Source organism: Eurosta solidaginis, chromosome 3 (assembly GCF_040869045.1).
Source record: "Eurosta solidaginis isolate ZX-2024a chromosome 3, ASM4086904v1, whole genome shotgun sequence".
Taxonomy (NCBI): Eukaryota; Metazoa; Arthropoda; class Insecta; order Diptera; family Tephritidae; genus Eurosta; species Eurosta solidaginis.
The window spans coordinates 221,717,498-221,738,431 of record NC_090321.1 but is presented as its reverse complement, the minus strand read 5'-3'; the positions used below and the strand labels follow the sequence as shown (position 1 = coordinate 221,738,431).

General features: G+C 37.4%; 1 protein-coding gene across 3 annotated transcripts in view; it reads left to right on the top strand.

Annotated features, from left to right (window-relative positions):
• Fem-1 (protein fem-1 homolog B) overlaps positions 1–19,266 on the top strand; it is a 61,075-nt gene extending 41,809 nt beyond the window's left edge. For 2 of the 3 annotated variants that reach the window (XM_067775255.1, XM_067775256.1), the window contains 7 exons: positions 1,803–2,155; positions 8,383–8,772; positions 8,840–9,022; positions 10,959–11,188; positions 14,054–14,156; positions 14,230–14,353; positions 14,529–19,266. In XM_067775255.1, coding sequence (XP_067631356.1) covers positions 1,803–2,155; positions 8,383–8,772; positions 8,840–9,022; positions 10,959–11,188; positions 14,054–14,156; positions 14,230–14,353; positions 14,529–14,692 — 1,547 coding nt within the window. In that variant the 3' untranslated portion in view covers positions 14,693–19,266. The remainder of the gene's footprint in view (positions 1–1,802; positions 2,156–8,382; positions 8,773–8,839; positions 9,023–10,958; positions 11,189–14,053; positions 14,157–14,229; positions 14,354–14,528) is intronic. The other variant, XR_010951252.1, reaches the window with a different exon arrangement.
• The last annotated feature ends 1,668 nt before the right edge of the window (positions 19,267–20,934 follow it).

Here is a 20,934-nt window from a genome sequence, read left to right as displayed (position 1 = left end):
AAGAGGCCTAATTTACCTAGTACGGGTTGGAGGAAGAACCGGTTGAGCCCATTTTATGCACGTGTGCCGCGTTCAACGGGCTAGTACTCCAGCTATAAGAATTGATACAGCTATCAGATCTAGAAGCAGAAAGTAGCACATATTATTTACAAAGATGATGTAATTATTATATTATAACATAGCTGCTGGTGTAACGCTCTGGACCCATTCAGTCCTCAAGGACCGGCCAGGTCACCCTAACCTTACCTATTGTGCGGACATCTGATTTGGCATGCCTTACCCCTATAGTATAGTATTTCTCATGGGACTTGGGGGTGGGGAGGGAGGGATGGGCTGAAGGTTTTATGTGGCCATATAAATCGTTCCGAGATGGTCGGGCTAGCACTTTAATGGTGCTGTGTTACTGGAGCGTACCGGATCTGTATCCGGCAAAGGACCATCACATCGATAACGCTCCCCAAAGCCTTCGGGGAGTAACCTTATCGCTACAAATACAACAACAACAACAGTATAATAAGATGAGGGAATGTCGCCAAGCCTAAAGACTACCCACTGGAAGAAGCTACAGGCCTACCAAAATACCGCCATCAGAACCGCCACGGGTTGTCTTATGTCCCCGAAACTGTTGAATACCCAGAAACCTGGGCATCCCAATAGACATCTGATTGATGAGCCAACACCGCCCAGGGGCTTAAGGAGTCGTCTCAGTAAGCATTATGAGGAAATACGGCACCTGAAAACACAGCCGTATGAAGCCAAAAAACACAAGCAGTTCCTCAGTGAACGCCACAAACAGGCGTCGGACCTCTATGTTAGGAATTGCCCGGTGAATCCTGTACTCAAAGAACAATACCCTAAACTTGCAGAAGAGGAACGCACACTCCCTAGGGAAACGCGAGTCACTCTAGCTCAACTTCATTCTGGATACTGTAACAGGTTAAACTAGGGGTAACCTAAATTCAGGGATCCTGTACCTCCACGTGAACAGAACAATCTTCGTTTTGTTAAAGTATACAGCAACTCCATCTGATTACGACACCCCATGTAAAACGTTCCTCAATGTATTCAGAAACATCTATATGACAAGGTTTGAGTCGCAGTGCTATTAAATCCTCTATGTTGAACGCTTGCTCTTTATCAGCTTAACAACTAAATGAAGAGAATTTTCTGTCGAATGATCTTAAGTCTTTAGGAGTGACAACAGATCTTTCCCCCACCTTTGCGATGAAGATGAGTTTGACTTATTTCAGCCAGCTGCGGGAAATCCCCAACTATATCTGAAGCTGTGCAGGTATTATTCCATCTGACCCCGAAGGTTTGAAGCGCTTATAAGAGGTAATGGCTCGCATTGACTTTTCATAAGGTGATGGATTTCATTTCACCTACGCCGGCAATAGCCGATAGGCAAACAGATTTTCCCGCAATTAGGACGTCCGCAAAACCAGTGTCCGTTAGAAACTTAAGAAGCGGAATCCCTAGCGATGAAACTAGTAGAGTCATTACACAATTTCACCAAATCGCAGAAGCTTAACCAGGAGGCCCGGTTAGCTGCTCCAATCTCCGACTTAAAAATTATTTACTCCAAGTTGTAGAATTTCGAGAGTACTTTACTCTTCTAGGGTAGTTGAAGAGACGCCTATTGGAAGCTCCGATGTAATATCCCTGTCCACCACGGATAGGTAAACGTAAAACGTTAGGTAAACGGTAGAAGTTCTTAAGCCCAATCACAAATATTCAGCCATGTGTTTCTCAATTTACAAATTTAAAGATAGCCGATTAATGTTTTTGTAATCCTTTTTCAGGTCGCTTGGACATCGTTAAATATCTAATTGAACATGGTGCCGATGTAAACTTGGCTAACACCTATAATAACACATCCATTATGATTGCCGCCTACAAAGGCCATGCTCATGTAGTAGACACATTACTAAATAATGGTGCTAATCCGAATGAGCAAGCGCTTTGCGGTGCCACCGCTCTACACTACGCCGCCGAATGTGGTCATCTAGAGGTGTGTCGTCTATTACTTGATCATGGTGCACGAATGCTAAAAAACGAACATGGATTAACGCCCGTACTGCAAGCAGCAGAGCGCACACATGAAGCGGTGGTTGAAATGTTTATTTCACGTCCTGGACTGATGACAAAAGAGGAGGTAATTGAGCGAATTTGCGTCATGTTATTTCAGCGTGGCCGGAGATGGGGATGTTGTTTGCACGTCAGGTGCTAACATTTATATATTGAAAATATTTTGGAACGATTTCCTGTTATTCCTTGTCAATTTTGGTTTGTAGACAAACCGGTTTCGGTATACTACCATCTTCAGTGTCATTTTTCGTGGTCGAATTGTGACCTAAAGTCATTCTAATATACATAAACAGTACACTGTCGAAAAATCACCAGAATAAAAAGAAACTACTAAGTATAGTATTGCTTGCACTCAGCAAAAGATTACACTGAAGATGGCAAAAAGCTGAGGCAAATCGTTCGAAAATAATTCGAATTCTTTCCTCGTCGACAACATCAACACTTATTCTATAATTACATATTGTAACGAATTTACTTGCAATTTCCTTTATTTGCAATCTTCTGCTAACGTTCGAATCACTAAACTGTTGAATAATGGAAAAATGGCCTTTATTAAAGTACTTCACAATAACACTTATACTTTGCAACGAATAGCTTGCTTAATTAAACTAAACTGATTGATAGCTTAAAAGAAACTCATTTCTCGTATCTATGTTATCGCCTTTTTATACTGCCTGATTTCCTCGTTGCATATTTCTAGGCTTTTCTAATTCCAGAACTTACTAGTTAGTTATAAATTTCTCAGCTACAACTACAGATGTATAATTTTTATAGCTTCTCTCATACCCCATGCGCTTGTATGTGTGAGCGACACTTCCACAATCATAATTGCATACCTTTAGGAGCATTTCAGATAAGATATCTGCATGTGTTTGTGCGTTGCTTCTCCGCCGCGTGTGCGTGTATGTGTAGACATAATAATTGAATTATTGATGTGAATTCACGTCACTGCTTAGCATCGGCTTAGAGATGGCAGTACCCCTTAGTGTTGCTAATATTCGTAACACTGCCCTCCACCTAAGTCTGATCGTCCCGATCAGACAAATCTCTCGATCTAAACGCTGCTAGCCTCTCCAAATGAACCACTTTCATTTTGGTTCGTGGTTTGCCAATGGTTTGTATGCGGTACACTACATCGTTGATCCGTTTTACAACTTTGTATGGGCCTTCCCAGTTACACTGCAATTTCGGGGACAAACCTATTTTTCGTTGTGGGTTGTATAGCAGCACCAAATCTCCTTCCTGAAACCCTTCCGAATGAATTGCTTTATCGTACCTCGTTTTCATCTTGTCACTCATAATCTTTGCTCGACGCCTTACCAGATCGTGTATCTCTCTCAGCTCTTCTTCCAAGACACCAGTGGATTTCTTGACATTCCTCTCCGCATCGGCATCTATCCCATACTTCAAATCAGCTAGCAGTCGAAGGTCATTGCCGAAAATTAACTTTGCGGGAGTTTGGCCCGTTGCCTCATGTACTGCCGATCGATAGGCCATCAAGAATAATTATATGTGTGTATCCCAGTCCTTATGTTACTTGTCTACTACTTTCCTTAAATGCTCCTCCAATGTTCTATTGAAACGTTCCACCATACCATCGGACTGAGGATGCAATGCAGTTGTCCGTGTTTTTCGAATGCCCAACTTCTTGCACATTTCTTGGAACACAGCTGATTCAAAATTCCTGCCTTGGTCAGAATGTAACTCCATTGGTACACCATACCTTGCGCCCCATTCGTTTGTAACCACTTCTGCTACTGTTTCTGCTTCTTGGTTTGGGATTGGGTATACCTCTGGCCATTTACTGAAATAATCCATAACTATCAGTACGTATTTGTTTCCGCGGTTGCTAGTAGGAAATGGACCTGCGACATCCATGGCGATCCTTTCAAATGGTGCACCTGAAATATAATGCTTCATCTGGCCATGACTTCGTGTTTTGGGCCCTTTCGCTCTGTTGCATACCTCGCAGTTGGCAATCCACCGGTGACCGACTGACGGCAACCAACCCAATAGAATCTCTGCTTAGTTTTCTCAAGCGTCTTCGTGATTCCAAGATGACCTCCACTTGGACCATTATGCAGCTTGCTGAGCACGTCAGGAATCAGCTTTCTGGGAACAACTATCAGTTTCTTCTTGCATTGACCATCCTCACTCCCCCATACTCGATGAAGGCAACCGTATATCAATTCTAAAGTGTTCCATTTTAACGCTGCGTGATCTGTCCTGACACGGAATCGCTGGCCGTAGAGGTATTTGTGAAAATGTTTAATGCACTCTACCAATGCCAATAGCTCTCTCCGCGTAACGCAGTAGTTCCAATCGTAGTTTTCCAATCGAACGGCTGTAATATGCAACTACCTTCTCCTGTCCATGGACCAGTTGTGATAAAACGCCTGCTATAGCATATCCACTCGCATCTGTGTCTAGAATAAACGTTGCTCCTGGAATCGGATATGCCAACATTGGGGCAGTGCACAACCGCTCTTTCAATATTTGGAAAGCCACGTCTTGCTCCGTCTTCCATTTAAAAAGCTTTATTTTTTCTTGTAAGTTCATGGAGGCTATGGGCTACGCTGGAAAAATTTGGTACAAATCGGCGGTAATATGTGCACAGCCCAAGGAAACTTCTCAATTTATGTAGGTTCTGTGCTCTTGGCCAATCCTTTACACCCTCTATCTTTTCGTTCGCAGTGCAGATGCCCTCTGTCGTTACCTTATGACCCAAATAATTGACTTCCTTTTTAAACAGCGCTCATTTCTTGTACGATTTGACTCACAACTTCCCGTTTCGCCAGTGGAACACTACGAGGAGCTTGACGTATCGGCCTCGCGTCTCCAGTGTCAATTTGATGTTTCACAACATTGGTGCGGCCTGGTTTGGAACCATCCTGATCAAATATGTTCGCGTACTTTAGGAGCAGTTGTTTTGCTTTACTCTGATAGGCTTCCTCTAGCCCCTGCGTCCATGCCGTGATCTCATTTGAAAGATCAGTATTACTAAATGAAACGTGTTCCTGGATCTGTCCACAGTTAATAACTACTTCAGCCTCTTGGCATCTTCCCAAAATAGCTCCTTTGGTCAAATTGAATGGTGACTTGAACTCATTGAGTACTCTTACCGGAATACGTCCATCTTTTTTTGTCATAGCCAGGGTTTTTCCTACAAGTATGTTCAGTGCTGATTTGTTTGCTGCTTCGACAATCCACAATTTGTTTGTCCCACAATCTCCATCAACCTTTGCCCAGATGACTGCTTCGGATTTTGGTGGTATTTGCTGACTCTCTTCCACCAGCACTCGTTTACCGCTGTAGCCTCTCTCGTAGCCGAAATTAAGTGGCACATCCATGTTCTTATATCGCATCGTCTTGCTTTGCATATCGATCTTGATGCCTTGGTTGATTAAGAAGTCCACTCCAATTATGATTTCATCAACAATATCTGCCACTATAAAATTGTGTAGTACCGTGACGTTCCCAATTGCTACTTCACATTCTACTTCTCCAATTACCTGGGTGTCCGCTCCCGTGGCTGTACGTAATCTTGCTACAAGCAATGGTCTTATCTTTTTGTTGACTAAATCCGCTCGAATTATGGAATGAGATGCACCCGTATCTACAGTCAGTAAACGTTCCTTTCCATCCACATGTCCTCCAACAGTAAGATTGCTCGATCTTCTTCCAATCTGCAAGATAGAGATTATGGGGCATTCAATTGCGGGAGCCAGCTGTCGCCCCTTGCGGCTGACTCGATTTAGTTTAACGATTGAGTGGTCTTGGAGATTTGCTCATCTCCTTCTGCTCTGCGTTTACGACCACCCACACTGTTGGAACTGTTAGGGTTGGTGTTGCAATAACGCGCAATATGCCCTGGCTTTCCACACTTAAAGCATTTGACTGCATCATTATTCTTCTGCTGCGTACCCTTCAATGCTTCCAAAATTTCGTCTACCCAGTCTGGCCTTTCCACTCCCACGCCATGAGCTTTGTACGCTGGCTTTCTCAAAAGTGAGGCTGTTTCCTGAGTCAGTGCATGCGATACCGTTTCAGCAAATGTTAGTTTTGGATTCGCATATGTAGCCCGCTTCGTTTCCACATCTCGTATGCCATTTATGAAGCTCTGGATTTTTACCCTTTCAGTGTATTCCACGGGTGCGTCCGCATTTGCAAGATGAGCCAATCTTTCAATATCTGAAGCAAACTTCTGCAATGTCTCATTTGCTTTTTGGTAGCGGTTTTGTAACTCAATTTGGAATATCTGTTTTCTATGCTCGCTTCCATAATGTCTCTCGACAGCGGCCATCAACGCTTCATAACTGTTCCGTTCGTACTCTGTAATCGTCTGTAAGATTTCCGCTGCAGGCCCTTTCAATGCCACGAAGAGTGCAGCAACTTTATCTTCAGCATTCCAGTTGTTCACTGTTGCGGTCTTCTCAAATTGTAGCTTAAAGACCAGTGTTTAGGCCCAATGCCTAACTTTTACCTGATTGACGGCGCCCCTTCCTAACGTTTTAATAATATTTCCAGCCACCCACACTCACGCCGCATTTGTGTGCATGCATGCACATGCATGCGTTTCATACACATGCACGTGTGTGTGTGCAGGTTGTCAGCACCCATGCACGTATATGTGGGGTGTTTGTATGAGTGGCCTTTCCCCTCCTTAACACCAGAGGACTTTTTCGCGGCTTAGCGGTTGTCCTCAACGGGACAACCGGCCTCTTTTATGATCGACCGCCAAGCAGTTCACAACGCCCAGGATCACCATCGTCACGTTAAACACAAAGGTAATATTGTATCCACTTTATATTTCCTTACACTCTAATTAAATATTATTTTATAACGAGGAATTTTTCGTGTGTTCTTTTATTTTCTTCCGAGTGCACTATCAACCCAAGATCGGCCCGTGTGCGCCTACCCACTGCCGGTTTCAGTTGCACCCAAGCCGAACAAACAGGAACAAAACCGGCAAAGGATGGTGTTTTTACCTTTGGATTACTCGTTGAAACTGCTGGGCGATTTAGTTGCAACTCCTGTATACGATCTTTCAAAGCATCCATCTCTGCCTCTATTTTATCCTGTCGACCACTGAAGCCTTCATTAAACTGGGTTAGTTTTTCTTCCATATGCGCTTCCAGTTTAGATGATATACGGACTTCCTGATCTTCTAGTTGTGTGGAGATCTGAGATGATATCTGTGCTGATATTTGTGCCGACATTTCGGAAATACGCGTCTCCTGTGCTTCAATCTTAGATGTTATGCGTGTATCTTGTGATTCCAGTTGGGATGCCATATATGTCTTCTGTTCATCCAGTTGAGATGCCATATATGTCCTCTGTTCTTCCAGTTGAGATGACATTTGCGACGACATTGATGTTACTGTCGATGTTTGTGCAGATATTGCAGCCAATATCATGTTCAAGTCTGTGCTCGTAACTGTCTGCGGCGTTTCTTCCATTTTTGTTGTTTCCTCGCCATCAAGATGAAAGTCATACTCTTCCACGTCTATTCCTTCTAATTCCATTGCCTGTCGTAGTCGTTTCTGAAGTTCTTGTTTAATGCCGGTTGTATTCAATCTACGATTCTCCAACTCCTTCTTCAGTTGCTGGATCCTCAATTCACTTAACTTTGGCATGTCCAAGTTGTATTCGAAGTCTTCGGAATTTATTCAACAATTCCTTTTCTGACACCAATTGTAACAAATTTACTTGCAATTTCCCTTATTTGCAATCTTCTGCTAACGTTCGAATCACTAAACTGTTGAATAAATAACTCCAATATTGAATAATGGCAAAATGGCCTTTATTAAAGTACTTCACAATAACACTTATACTTTGCAACGAATAGCTTGCTTAATTAAACCAAACTGATTCATAGCTCAAATGAAACTGATTTCTCGCCTCTACTGTTGTCGCCTTTTTATACTGTCTGATTTCCTCGTTGCATATTTCTAGGCTTTTCTAATTCCAGAACTTACTAGTTAGTTATAAATTGCTCAGCTACAACTACAGATGTATAATTTTTATAGCTTCTCTCATACCCCATGCGCTTGCATGTGTGAGCGACACTTCCACAATCATAATTGCATACCTTTAGGAGCATTTCAGATAAGATATCTGCATGTGTTTGTGCGTTGCTTCTCCGCCGCGTGTACGCGTGTGTGCAGACATAATAATTGAATTATTGATGTGAATTCACGTCACTGCTTAGCATCGGCTTAGAGATGGCAGTACCCCTTAGTGTTGCTAATATTCGTAACAATATTAATAATTTAACTCAACGTTCCTTTAAAGATAATAAATGCAATCGAGTTAATGGGTGCCTCATTCGCCAATGATAAGGATAATTATGATGTAACAAAAGCTTATCAACATTTAATGCGTGCAATGGAAATGCGCTACGCCGATGAAGATAAAGTGATACGAAAGCGAGTAATGGCACCAATAACAGCCTATGATGATTGGTTCGAAACAGAAAATATACCCGAATTACAAGCCATACGCCTCAATCATCATTCAATACATATGGAGACTTTAACGATACGTGAACGTATTTTAGGCAGACATCATCCTGATTTACCTCAACCAATTGTATATCGTGGCGCTGTTATGGCCGATCAAGGACGTTTTGCACAATGTCAGATATTATGGAATTATGCTATCGATTTGCGTATGATTAATAATGTAAGTATAATTGGTTTATTTAAAAAGAGCAGAGAAAAGTTATTTTATCAATTCATTATCTTTCTAGGTTTCCGTTGAGCGTGATTTGTTACGTTTTGCACAACTGTTCTCACAAATTTTACGGCTCGAGGAACAAACATTGGATCTGTCAACTGTTTTATCGGTGTTGGTCAAGTGTCAGCAGGAAATCGAAAATAATAAATATAAAATAGCACATCCTGGTCCAAAAGATGTGCCGCAAATGTTGGCGGTAAGAAACTCTTCATGCAGCTGTGGGTTCCTGCATTGACTGAAATAACACAGTAGCTCGCAGCGACAGTGTCTAAGAAATCTTACGAAGGCGAATTCATTACAAGGTGGTGTTATTTCCAAGCAACGCCTGTGTGCAACAAGACGTCAGTTAATCGAAAGCAAAGCTAATTTTCTTTTGACTTTACGTAATTGTGCACGGCCAGTTGTGCTGAATTCGCCTTGCTATGACCTCGTATAAATTCGCCTTGTAAATGAGTCTTACGTAAGCTCTTTGGCAATCACGCCCACCTGGGACTTAATCATTTTTGTTTTTAAGAAGTTGATTCCTAAGCGCAAAAGTAATTACTCCGTTTTTCGAAGTAGCCCCTAAAACGTAGTTATTGGCTTTCGAAATTCGAAGTGGAACAATTCCTAATATATCTTTTTATCTATTGTACCTGAGTTAGTAAACATGAAGTTGTGGTCTGTCTTTATTTTCTTATTTAAATTGTATACAATGCTTTCAAGGTTTTATGAGGAGTCAAAAGGCAGATCTTCAAAAAAATAGCTACACAAAACAGCGGCACATGTATACCTATACATTTTTATTTTTGGGCTTTGTTTTTTTTTTTTTTTTTTGAGCCAGCGAGTCCAGTTCGGCCCTAACCTTAAAAACCGAAAAAATATGTTAACCAGATGCATTCCCTTTAATTTAACAAGTGAAAAAACTCCTATGAAATGGCAGAGAAATCTCCCTCTCCTTCACATTCATAATCAGCCCATTTCTAAACAAAAATTCCGTGCGAGTTTTTCCCTTCTTCCATTCCTCGTATTCTAAATAAAAATTCCTTGTGGTTTTTTCACTTCTCCCTTTCCTCCTATTCTGAACAATGTTCGAAAAAGCGGAAACCGGTTATGGGAGAAAAGTAGGTATTATGAATGTGAGGGAGAGGGAGATTTCTTTGCCATTTCATAGGAGTTTTTTCACTTGTTAAATTAAAGGGAATGCATCAAAATAGTTAAAGGAAATTGGTTCTTTTAAGAAAGAACACTTATTTGTACAAATTTGTACTAAAATATGTATGTACATTCTACCACAATATTCTCACTGTTAATACAACAACAACAACCATAATATTCTTTATTTTAAGTAGAAAAGTATAGCATAAGCAACATAAGAGCTCTTGGTATATTTGATGCAGCCATCCAGAAATTGCGCAAGGATTTTTAAGAAGGCTTAAATAGATTTCGGCATATGGCGAAAGGCGAACTCAACTCGACTTGGCCGCCAGAGAATTGCTTTGCTGAATGAAAGGAGGCAACTCCGGCGAATTTGTGTTATCCCGCCGTCTTCTTCTTCTTATGTTCCTCTGTTGATGTTGCTGTGGCACAAATTCATTACTCATTTCAGTGATTAACACGTGAAATGCAATACTGTGCATTGTTTATATTTTATTTCTTAGTTTCAAACAAATTTGCAACAATAATTAAACTTTTCAATTTTTTAAACGAAATAACAAATGCGCAACGAAATTTCAATTCACAAAACAGCTGACTTCGAAAATTGGAAATTCCTATTCCCCAATTATTCTTCTCCCTAGGAGAAAAGAATTGGAGGAATTTTTCCGCGGGAATAAAAAAATCCGCGAGAACAAAATTCCGCGAGAATATTTAGAATTAGTCTGAATACTTACTTGTCTCCCATAACCGGTTTCCGCTTTTTCGAACAGAATAGGAGGAAAGGGAGAAGTGAAAAAACTCACAAGGAATTTTTATTTAGAATCGGGCTGTATATATTTTAAATGAGATTGGGCGTTAAAGAAACACAATTTGGGTGCTGCGTTCTTCAACCAATCGTTATTAAAACAGATTTTAAAAAGCGACATTTTCAGAAAAAATGTAAAATTTTTTATTTTTAAAAACTGAAAATAGGTTTTTATTACATTTCTTTCTAGGATCAAAATGAACAAAATGTCATCACTGCTCTCTACCTCATCAAAATCATTACGAAACTTTTAGCGCACAACAATATCGATATAGAACGACCTCAAATCGAACAATTATACTCAACCATATTGAAATTTATTAAATGTGATACACGACTGGCTGATGGACAAACTATATTACATTTGGCTGTGAATGGTATAACGCCCGTTGATGATTTCTATACCAGTGATATATGCCGGTGAGCGAACTTTATAAATATGTATAAATTCGATTTGGGATGAAAGCTTACGCGAGACAATTGTTATTATATTTTTTGTGAGGTTAAAAAAATAACTTTCCAAACTGTGGGTCTTGGCTTTTGAAGTTGCAATGTGATACATTTGATTTCCGCGAGTTTCAGGGCCCGATTATGTATGACGACGTGACACCTTGCGTCGCAGTCACTGTCTTTTACACTCACTACTTTAAAAATTTGGTTTATCAGGTTTACTGTTACTTACTGAAGTGAACGAATGAACTGAAATGGCTCGTTGCGCTAAACATAATTTGCCCCTTAATAGCGGATAAGCAAAAATACAGAAATAAATGGCTTTTTGGTTTTTGAAGATGTAAATCAAGAAAATTACCAAAAGTTTTGATTATATTTGTTTAAAATACTAACTTCGAAAGGTGTCGAAGTGAAATTTTTGTATTATGGCTTCAAAATTTGATTTTGAAGTATATTTCGCATTCATCACCCAGCTGAGCATGGGATGAAACCAATATTTTTTAAGAGATTGAAACCAAAGCAAAAAAGTTGTCTCCTTGTTTTTCGAAGTTGTGCTCAAAACATAAGTATGGGCTTTCGAAGTTTCGAAAGAGAAACTTCGTAGTACATATTTTTTAGTTTATTAGAATTGGATACATTTTATATTATATTTGTTTGGGACTAGTAGCAAATAATTTGGAGATGTGGCTTTTAATTTTTCGAAGATTTGACTTCGATTGGAATAAGTAAATATTACTTTTTGTAATACGTCACTTAAAAAGAGAGACCAAAAGCCCGATTCCGAACTTCTAAATCCCTGAGCTATGGTTTTGCTACCAAAAAGGTGTTTCCTATTTTCGAAGTTAGTCTCAAAACCATAGGTATGTCCTTTCGAAGTTAGAAATCGGAGTTTCGTAATATATTTTGTTTTATTTATTTGGTATGAAATTTTCTTTAAGTTTATATGAAACACGAAATATATTGCTTTTCATTTGTTTGAAGATCTGACGTAGACCCCGCATAACCTACTGGAAAAAAATAATGCCTTTAAGGATTCAATACCTTTATAATGAGAAAAAGCGCGAGCTTATCTGGACCTAGAATAGATTGGTATTGAAAATGAACGAAATTGGATGATAACCACGCCCTCTTTTTATTATAAATATAACATTTTGGAAAACACAAAAAACCTGATTATTTGGTAAATAATACACCTAGAATGTTGAAATTTGACGTGTGGACTGATATTGAGACTCTTGATACAAATTTGAAAAAAAAATTTTTTAATGGGCGTGGCACCGCCCACTTGTGATAAATCAATTTTACAAATATTATTAATCATAAATCAGAAATCGTTAAACCTATCGTAACAAAATTCGGCAGAGAGGTTGCCTTTACTATAAGGAATGCTTTGAAGAAAAATTAAGGAAATCTGTTAAGGACCACGCCCACTTTTATATAAAAGATTTTTAAATAAGCTATATCTTTGAAAAAAAAGAGCTTTATATCAATGGTATTTCATTTCCTAAGTGGATTTATAACAATAAATAGAAAAAACTTCAAATTTAAAAAAGTGCCACCTGCCCTTTTATGACTAAGCAATTTTTTATGTTCCGGTAGCCATAACCCGAAGAAAAATTAGCTCAGAATAGAACCATATGTATATGTATTATTGCGCAGCCTTGTAACACTATTAAGCACACAAAACAAACAGCAACATCATTTGAAGTGTACAGCTGGGTATGTAATGTTCGGTTTCACCCGAACTTAGGCTTCCTTACTTGTTTATTTTATATTTATCTTAAAAATCGCTTAGGTGTGCGCATCTGTTCACTATATATTCCATATCTTATACACCCGATTATTTGGATATTACGAATGGGATAAGGTTATTGTTCAGCCCCATGCATTAAAGGTATCAAATCTTCAGCACAGCCCGTCCTTACTTGTTTTATTATGGTTTCAAAATTAGATTTTGCCATATATTTCACATTCCACCACCCAGCTGAGCATTGGACGAAACCAATATTTCTGAAAAAATTGAAACATAAGCAAAAAAGTTATCTCCGTGTTTTTCGAAGTTATGCCCAAAACATATGTATTGGCTTTCGAAGTTCGAAATAAAAACTTCGTAGTACATATTTTTTAGTTTATTAGAATGGGATACATATTTTATTTTTAAGAGTTGAAACTAACAGGAAACAATTTGGAAATAGTGGCTTTTAATTTTTACGAAGATTTGACTTCGATTGGAATATATAAAGTAAAAAATTTATACAACTAAAATAAGAAAAAAGGGCGAGTAACGTCCACATTTTTACTTTTTGTAATACGTTAATTAAAAAAGAGTTACCAAAAGCCCGATTCCTAACTTCTAAAGCCCTGAGCTATGGTTTTGTTACCAAAAAAGGGATTCCCCGATTTTCGAAGTTAGCCTCAAAAGCATAGGTATGGCCTTTCGAAGTTAGAAATCGGAGTTTCGTAATATATTTTGTTTTATTTGTTTGGAATTGAATTTTCTTTAAGTTTATATGAAACCAATTATGAAATATATTGCTTTTCTGACGTAGACCCCGCATAACCTACTGGAAAAAATAATGCCTTTAAGGATTCAATACCTTTACATACTTTTTGTTGAGTTTCTGTAAATCGTAAATTTAAAAAAATAAATAAAATAATGAAAAGTCTTACTTTGAACTTCGAAAACCCATACTTATGTTTTGAAGGCTAACTTCGAATAACGCTTAAATATTTTTTGCAATCGTGCATAGGTATTTTATCATGGCTTTGAAATGGATGTTTCTCTACAACACATATTTACATCTATATTATTCTCTAATGCACTCCGTTTTTCAGCTTTCCATGTTTTCGCACTGCATTACTTTTGGTACATGTGGGCGCTTCTGTGACGGCTGTGGATCGTGATCGTAATACTCCTATGCATACGCTTGTTTCAAGTGTAAGTTTCTTGACGTTTGAGACACATTTCAAATCCTGTAAACAAAAAAAATTGTTTGCCACACTTTTTACAGATGCAGAATCCGCACACTTGCTTAACAATAGCCGAAAAAATTGTTAAGCTATTTGTGGACGCTGGAGCACATTTGGATGCTGTGAATGCGAATGGTTTAACGCCAGCACAAGTTGGTAATGCAGGTAAGCATCAAGCCTATATGCCTTACTTCTCTTCCTTATAATTAAGCGTCTCTCTTCTAATTATTATAATGCGATGAAATCGAAAATCTTTGAAAAATAATTATATATGTGTCGCATGGACCCCAAACCCTATTGACTTGATAAGTAATTAACCTTATTTTTATTTTATTTGCAGCTGGCATTAGTAATCTAATACTAAGCTATCAGAATTCATTAACCTCCTTGAAATGTATTGCATCACGTTGTATCGCATTTCACAAACTTAAATATCAAGGTTTAATACCACGAGCTTTGGAAGCTTTCATACAAATGCATAGTGCTGACAAGTTTTGTGCGTAAAAGAGCAATACTGTCTGTTGTTGGTGCTGATGTTTTGTTGCGCGTCTCTTGTGCAGAAATGGGGGGTGCCAGTAAACACTGAAAAATACTTCCTTTTTTGTGTATTGTAATTTTGTAAATTTTGTGATCGAATATTTATTTATTAGGTTTATACAAGGAGTAAAACAAAATTATTTAAAAGCTAGGTAAGTCGACATGCTGAAGGAGATATGTATAAAGAAAAGGAATGTGTCGCACGAAACGAAATGTTATTGTATTTAAATTCAGTTTAATATTTTTTTTTTTTGTAAATTTTTTATTTAAATTTATGAAAAAAACTCAGTTTTTATAAATAAAATAAGTTTTTTAGATTTTAATAAATTTTGTTTAAAATATACAAATTTGTACAGACTAATAACTTAGCCATGTGTTTATCAAACTAAACAATTGTGGACTGAAATTTGTTTAGTTATATATTGCATCAAACCAATTTTTAAGAGACTGAAATGCAATAAAAAGGCATAATTTCTACATTTTTCGTAGTTAGTCTTCAAAACATTGGAATGAGCTTTCCAAATCGAATAGAAATACTTGGGAAAAAAGTAAATTCTCCATTTTTTCGAAATTAGCATATATACATTTTTAAACTTCTTTATATTGTTAAAAAAGTATAAGTACTCTCCGTTTTTCGTAGTTAGCTTTTGAATCATAGGCATGGGCTTTCGAAGTTTGTATTTTGGAACCTTCGTATATCATTTTCTTTAGTTTATTTATATCATAAGAAAAAAATCTCTGTATTTTATTTATTCGAAATTAGCCTCTAAAACATTGGGGTGTACTTTGCAAGTTCGAAACGGGAATCTTTTTAATCATTTTTTAAATTTATTTTTATTGTGCGAAAAAATAAATTTCTGCGTTTTTCGAAGTTAACCTCCAGAATGTAGGTATAGATTTTTGATTCTTTATATAACCTTTAATTTTTATGTACACATATCAGAAAACTAATTTTTCTTTTTTTCTAAGTTTGGGTTTTCAAAATTCGAAACAGGAGCCTCTGTTATAATTTTTCATTTATGTTATAAGAAAAAAGTATTTTCTCTGTTTCTCGGAGTTTGCTGCCAAAACATAGAAATTGACTTTCGAGCTTGCAATTGAAACCTGTGTGATATTTATTTTTGAATATTTATATTAATTAAGTAACATCTTCCAGTTTCGCAGTAAATCTACAAACATACATAGCTATGTGCTTTCGAAGTTCTAAATTTGAACCTTCATAATATATTCATTTAAATTTACTAAAATTATTAGAAAATAGCTGATTTCGCCAATTTTCGAAGTTAACTTCCGAAAGGTATGAGCTCTCGAAGTTCGAAATTGGAATTTTAATAATACATTTTTTAACTTGATCGGCTTATTATTTCCTTTTGAGGTTTGTATAACAGATAGAAACATTTCATAAATATGCGGCTCTTAATTTTTTCGAATATTGGATATCGAACCCTAATATTTTAAAAAACTTGTTTATCTTATTAGCTACGTTTTTCGAGGTTAGCCTCCAAAAAAGGTACATATGGACTTTCGAAGTTCGAAATTTGAAGCTTCATGATATATTTTTAAAAATTTATTTAGGCGGCCACCGTGGTGTGATGGTAGCGTGCTTCGCCTATCACACCGTATGCCCTGGGTTCGCACCCCGGGCGAAGCAACATCAAAATTTTAGAAATAAGCACCCCTATTCTGCATTTCGATTACGTTCCCGTTCTACGCTCCGCTTTAATCGAAGTTTGGTATTCTGCATTACGACGGAATCGTAAAGAGAAGAGGAAGAGCAAATGATTTTTCGAAATCAGCTGTTGGTACGGAATGTGTGAACATTGGAACAAAATAAAATAAAGAAAATTTGTAAAAAACACTGAAAAACGTTTATATTTTATTATCCACGCCATTTTGTACAAAAAAAAGCAAAAGAATATATTGCCGCAGTGTTATATTTTTTTGAGTGAAGTGCTTTCATAATTGCAAGTGTGTTTTTGTCGTTCTTTTGGCCAATTCCCTGCCGTGGCCACCAAGTTTTGTTAAAACGGATTCCTGCACGAATATAGTTGATATTTTCTGAATTTTAAGGATGCTAATTTCATTGCACTGGCCTAAAATACTTTATAAAGGTTTATTTATTCTTTCCGCAAGGATTGTTTACGTTTTCGTTTCACCTTCCTCTACGCCGGCAGCTTGCTTTGGCATATAACTGGACCCAACGAACAGACACAAATTATAGCTGTCTATTATAATGGAATCAATAGCCGCGGCATTATTTATAGAGTTGGAAAGCAACGCATACGAAAATTGCCAGGCGAGAATGGAAAGGCAAATATTGCGAGATTTGTGTAATCCATTTGAGATGAGTGACGAATTGTAAGAAATTGAACTTAAAAGTGGTAAAGTTTAATGACTTATTTTCTTATTTAGGTTCAAAAAAACTTTCGACTTAACAAGGATGCTTTCAAGTATGTGTTAGATACTTTTGCGGGGCAAATACGTCCAAGGACTTCGACATCGACATGTTGTTTTTGACCTGGAAACATAAAAAACAATCATCATCAAGCTTTCTACGTTTCTTAACAAGTTTTACTTACATTTTTGTTAAAATTCTGTTATAAATTAATAAAAAACTAAAAAGAAAATATTTTTCCGCCAACTAATTTGCAACTTAGAAAAACGGAACTACGATCGAAATGCAGAATACGCAACATCGAACGATTCGAAGTTGGATCGAAAGAGATTGGAACACAGAATACCAAAATTGCCAAATCGAAAAAATTCCAATCCAAGTCGAAATGCAGAATAGGGCTGAAGGTTTTTCAATTCGAAGCAAATTTTTCTAAGCGGGGTCGCCACTCGGCAGTGTTTGGCAAGCGCTGCGAGTGTATTTCTGCCATGAAAAGCTCTCGGTGAAAACTCATCTGCCTTGCAGATGCCGTTCGGAGTCGGCATAAAACATGTAGGTCCCGTCCGGCCAATTTGTAGGGAAAATCAAGAGGAGCACGACGCAAATTGGAAGAGAGCTCGGCCTTAGATCTCTTCGGAGGTTATCGCGCCTTACATTTTTTTTATTAGACATTTGACTTCTACCTCTCACAAACTTGCAACGGTAAAAATATAACATTAAAATGAGAAAAAATGCGAATCACGCACACCAAAAGTCCAATTATGAACTTCGAAACCTGGATGGCAATATAACATTTCTCTAATAATACAAAATAAATCTAGAAAAATATATTATGAAGGATCCAATATCTTCTTCGAAAGTATATACCAATGCTTAGAAGCCTTATTTGGAAAAATGGAGAAGTTGTTTTTTTTACTTATGGCTCAGTCATTTAAAAAATATTTTGGTCTAATACACCAAGAAAATTGGATATTGTTGTATAGTGTTATAACTAAAAATCATCAAGAGAGCATATTCGAAATAGAAAATTATCACAAATATACATTACAATTTCTGGTCGCACTTGTAAATTGGCGGTAATTGTGTATAAATTTCGAAAATGTGTTGAATGTGTGTACTCTAAGTGATTATTAAATAAAAAAAGAAATTAATTTAATCAAGTACATATAGATTTATAAATAAAAATATACATATGTAAAAGTACATGTATAACCTATCATGATTCAATTACTAGAGGTTTGTTCTCGAATCAGAACAGAGCTTTGACACTCCCAAGTTTAAAAATCAGGACGGGTTACTTTTACGAAGGAAGAAAAGGGGGAAATATTTCGATCGGCTCCACGAAAATTTTAGAAGAAAAGTATCTATAATAAATAGAACGATGAACGAACACAAACAACAACATCAGCTCCGAAATCCAGCGAAGAATCACATTGGCAAGAGTGAATGCTTTTTTGCACTAAATAACAAGCTCTACATGTGGTATAACAACATCAGTTGAAGCGGCGCTGGGAGTGTTGGCGACGGCGAGTTCAGAAGAAGATTTAATGAAGATCTGTACGAGTTTTACGCATACATCAACACAGTCCAGTGAATTAAAACACAGCGGCTACGCTGGCAGGCCACGTTATGCGAAAGATAGTAAGTATTAGATGAATGTTTCGAACACATGGAATGAATAAGTTAACACACTCAATGGGTACATTTCGTTATGGTATGTCCTTTATTTACTAATGGCATTTTTACATTAATCAATTTGCTGGTCGAGTTTTTGACGTTGAACGATGAATTACTTTTGTTCAGCCACACTAGTAAATAGTTAATAAATTCACCATAAAATTAAAAGTATTGTACTAAGGAAATATGCGGTTCAGTACTTATCGGGCATTTGTGAATTGCTTGCTTCCTATTTCTACTACTAATATTTTTCCAAAAGTACCAAAGAAACAACACATTTAACAGATGTCAACTCGATTTGGGAGCAAAATGGCTGCAATTGTCAGTAAAAAAATATGCCAGCCGAGCAAACCTTATGTGATTGAATCATGCATATGTATTTACAATGTAAATCCTGATAAATGTAAAAAAAGTTTTGTATGTACCTATGAAAAAAAAATAAAATCTACGGACAGCATACTTACAATCACAAGCATTCTAGCGTTAATTTCATTTTGAGAAAATTCGAAGATTGTATGAATATACTGCAACGAATTTTTGGGAAACTCCGCTTATTTTACACCTTCTACTAACGTTCAGTAATGCAAAATGGTCTTTATTAGACTAACTTGAGAGTACTTCACAATGACTCTTCACAACTAAAAAAAAAAAATAAATAAATAAATGTAAGGCGCGATAACCTCCGACGAGTTTTTAGGCCGAGCTTCTCTTCCAATTTGCATCGTGCTCCTTTTTAATTTTTCTAACAAATTGGCGGGACGGGACCTACTTGTTTTATGCCAACTCCGAACGGCATCTGCGAGGCAGATGAGTTTTCACTGAGAGATTTTCATGACAGAAATACACTCGGAGCGCTTGCCAAACACTGCCGACGGGCGACCCCGCTTAGAAAAAATTTCTTCTAACTGAAAAACCTTATTTCTAAAATTTTGATGTTGCTTTGGCAGGGGTGTGAACCCAGGGCATTCGGCGTGGTAGGCGGAGCACGCTACCATCACACCACGGTGGTCGCCAACCTCGCAACTAATTGCGTGTTTAAATCAAACAGCTTAGTCATGCCTGAGCTATTTCTTCTAAGGTCTAGTAATTTCGTGAACTTCATGCTTGGTTACCAGCCATCAACATGTATATTTGTAGTTTGTAGCCATATGCGTCTGTATATGTGAGTGCTACTTCGGCTGATGGTGAGTATCTCTCTGTTGCCTTGTATGTATATGTGTAAAAGATGATTGATTTGTTTACGTACATACAAGTGGCTGCTTAGTATCGGATTAGGGATGCTAGTATCACTTATATCACGTATATTCGTCACATTACGAATCAGGGGCTCCATTCTGCAATTCGAAATATTTGAAGTTGATTTTAAACGAATTTATTCAGGGCTGTCATAGAATCCAAGTCGGTTTTGCGTTTTGTCGGAATTACAAATTTGATTTAAATTGGTGTCATAAAACCGTATTGGTTTTGCTCTTTTCGAAAGTAAATAAAAGCGATGTTCGAATCAGCTGTTTTGCGATACACCGGCAATTTTTATGTTAATTCTTTTGGCAAAATTTTATAAAATAGTTGTTTTGTGCATTTAATCAGAAATAAACTAATTCATTGATATCAAAATGGCATCAGCAGTTGTAGCATTTATATTATTAGAAGAAGTTGCGAGAGGGTCAAAAGGAAAATTTTGCGAGATCGCAGCAATCCATTTAAGTTGCCAGAAACAGCGTAATTAAAAATATTTCTTATAGTGAGTTTCTAAATATTTATAGTGCATTTACAGTTACATTGCATACTATCGCATAAACAAAGAGGCTATCCGAATGGTATTGGACACCATTGAAGGACGCTTAACTGGCTCGAAAGTTCTGCCACGGCTGCAACTAGCAGCTACGTTACGATTTTTAGCTGAATAATCCCAACAAAGATCAGTTGGCAGGGATTCTAGCATGAGTGTAGGTAGGAGCATGATGTCAACGATTTGAGATGATGTGCTTCGTGAAGCCCTTCGCAATATCTGGATGTTTCTCCACAAATTCAGTCAAAATGCTGTTTTGCATTGAATTTTTATGTTTTCCCCTATTATAAATGAAAAGATATGTAAATTTACATTTATTTTTATAAAATAAACCTTTATTTACTTACATTT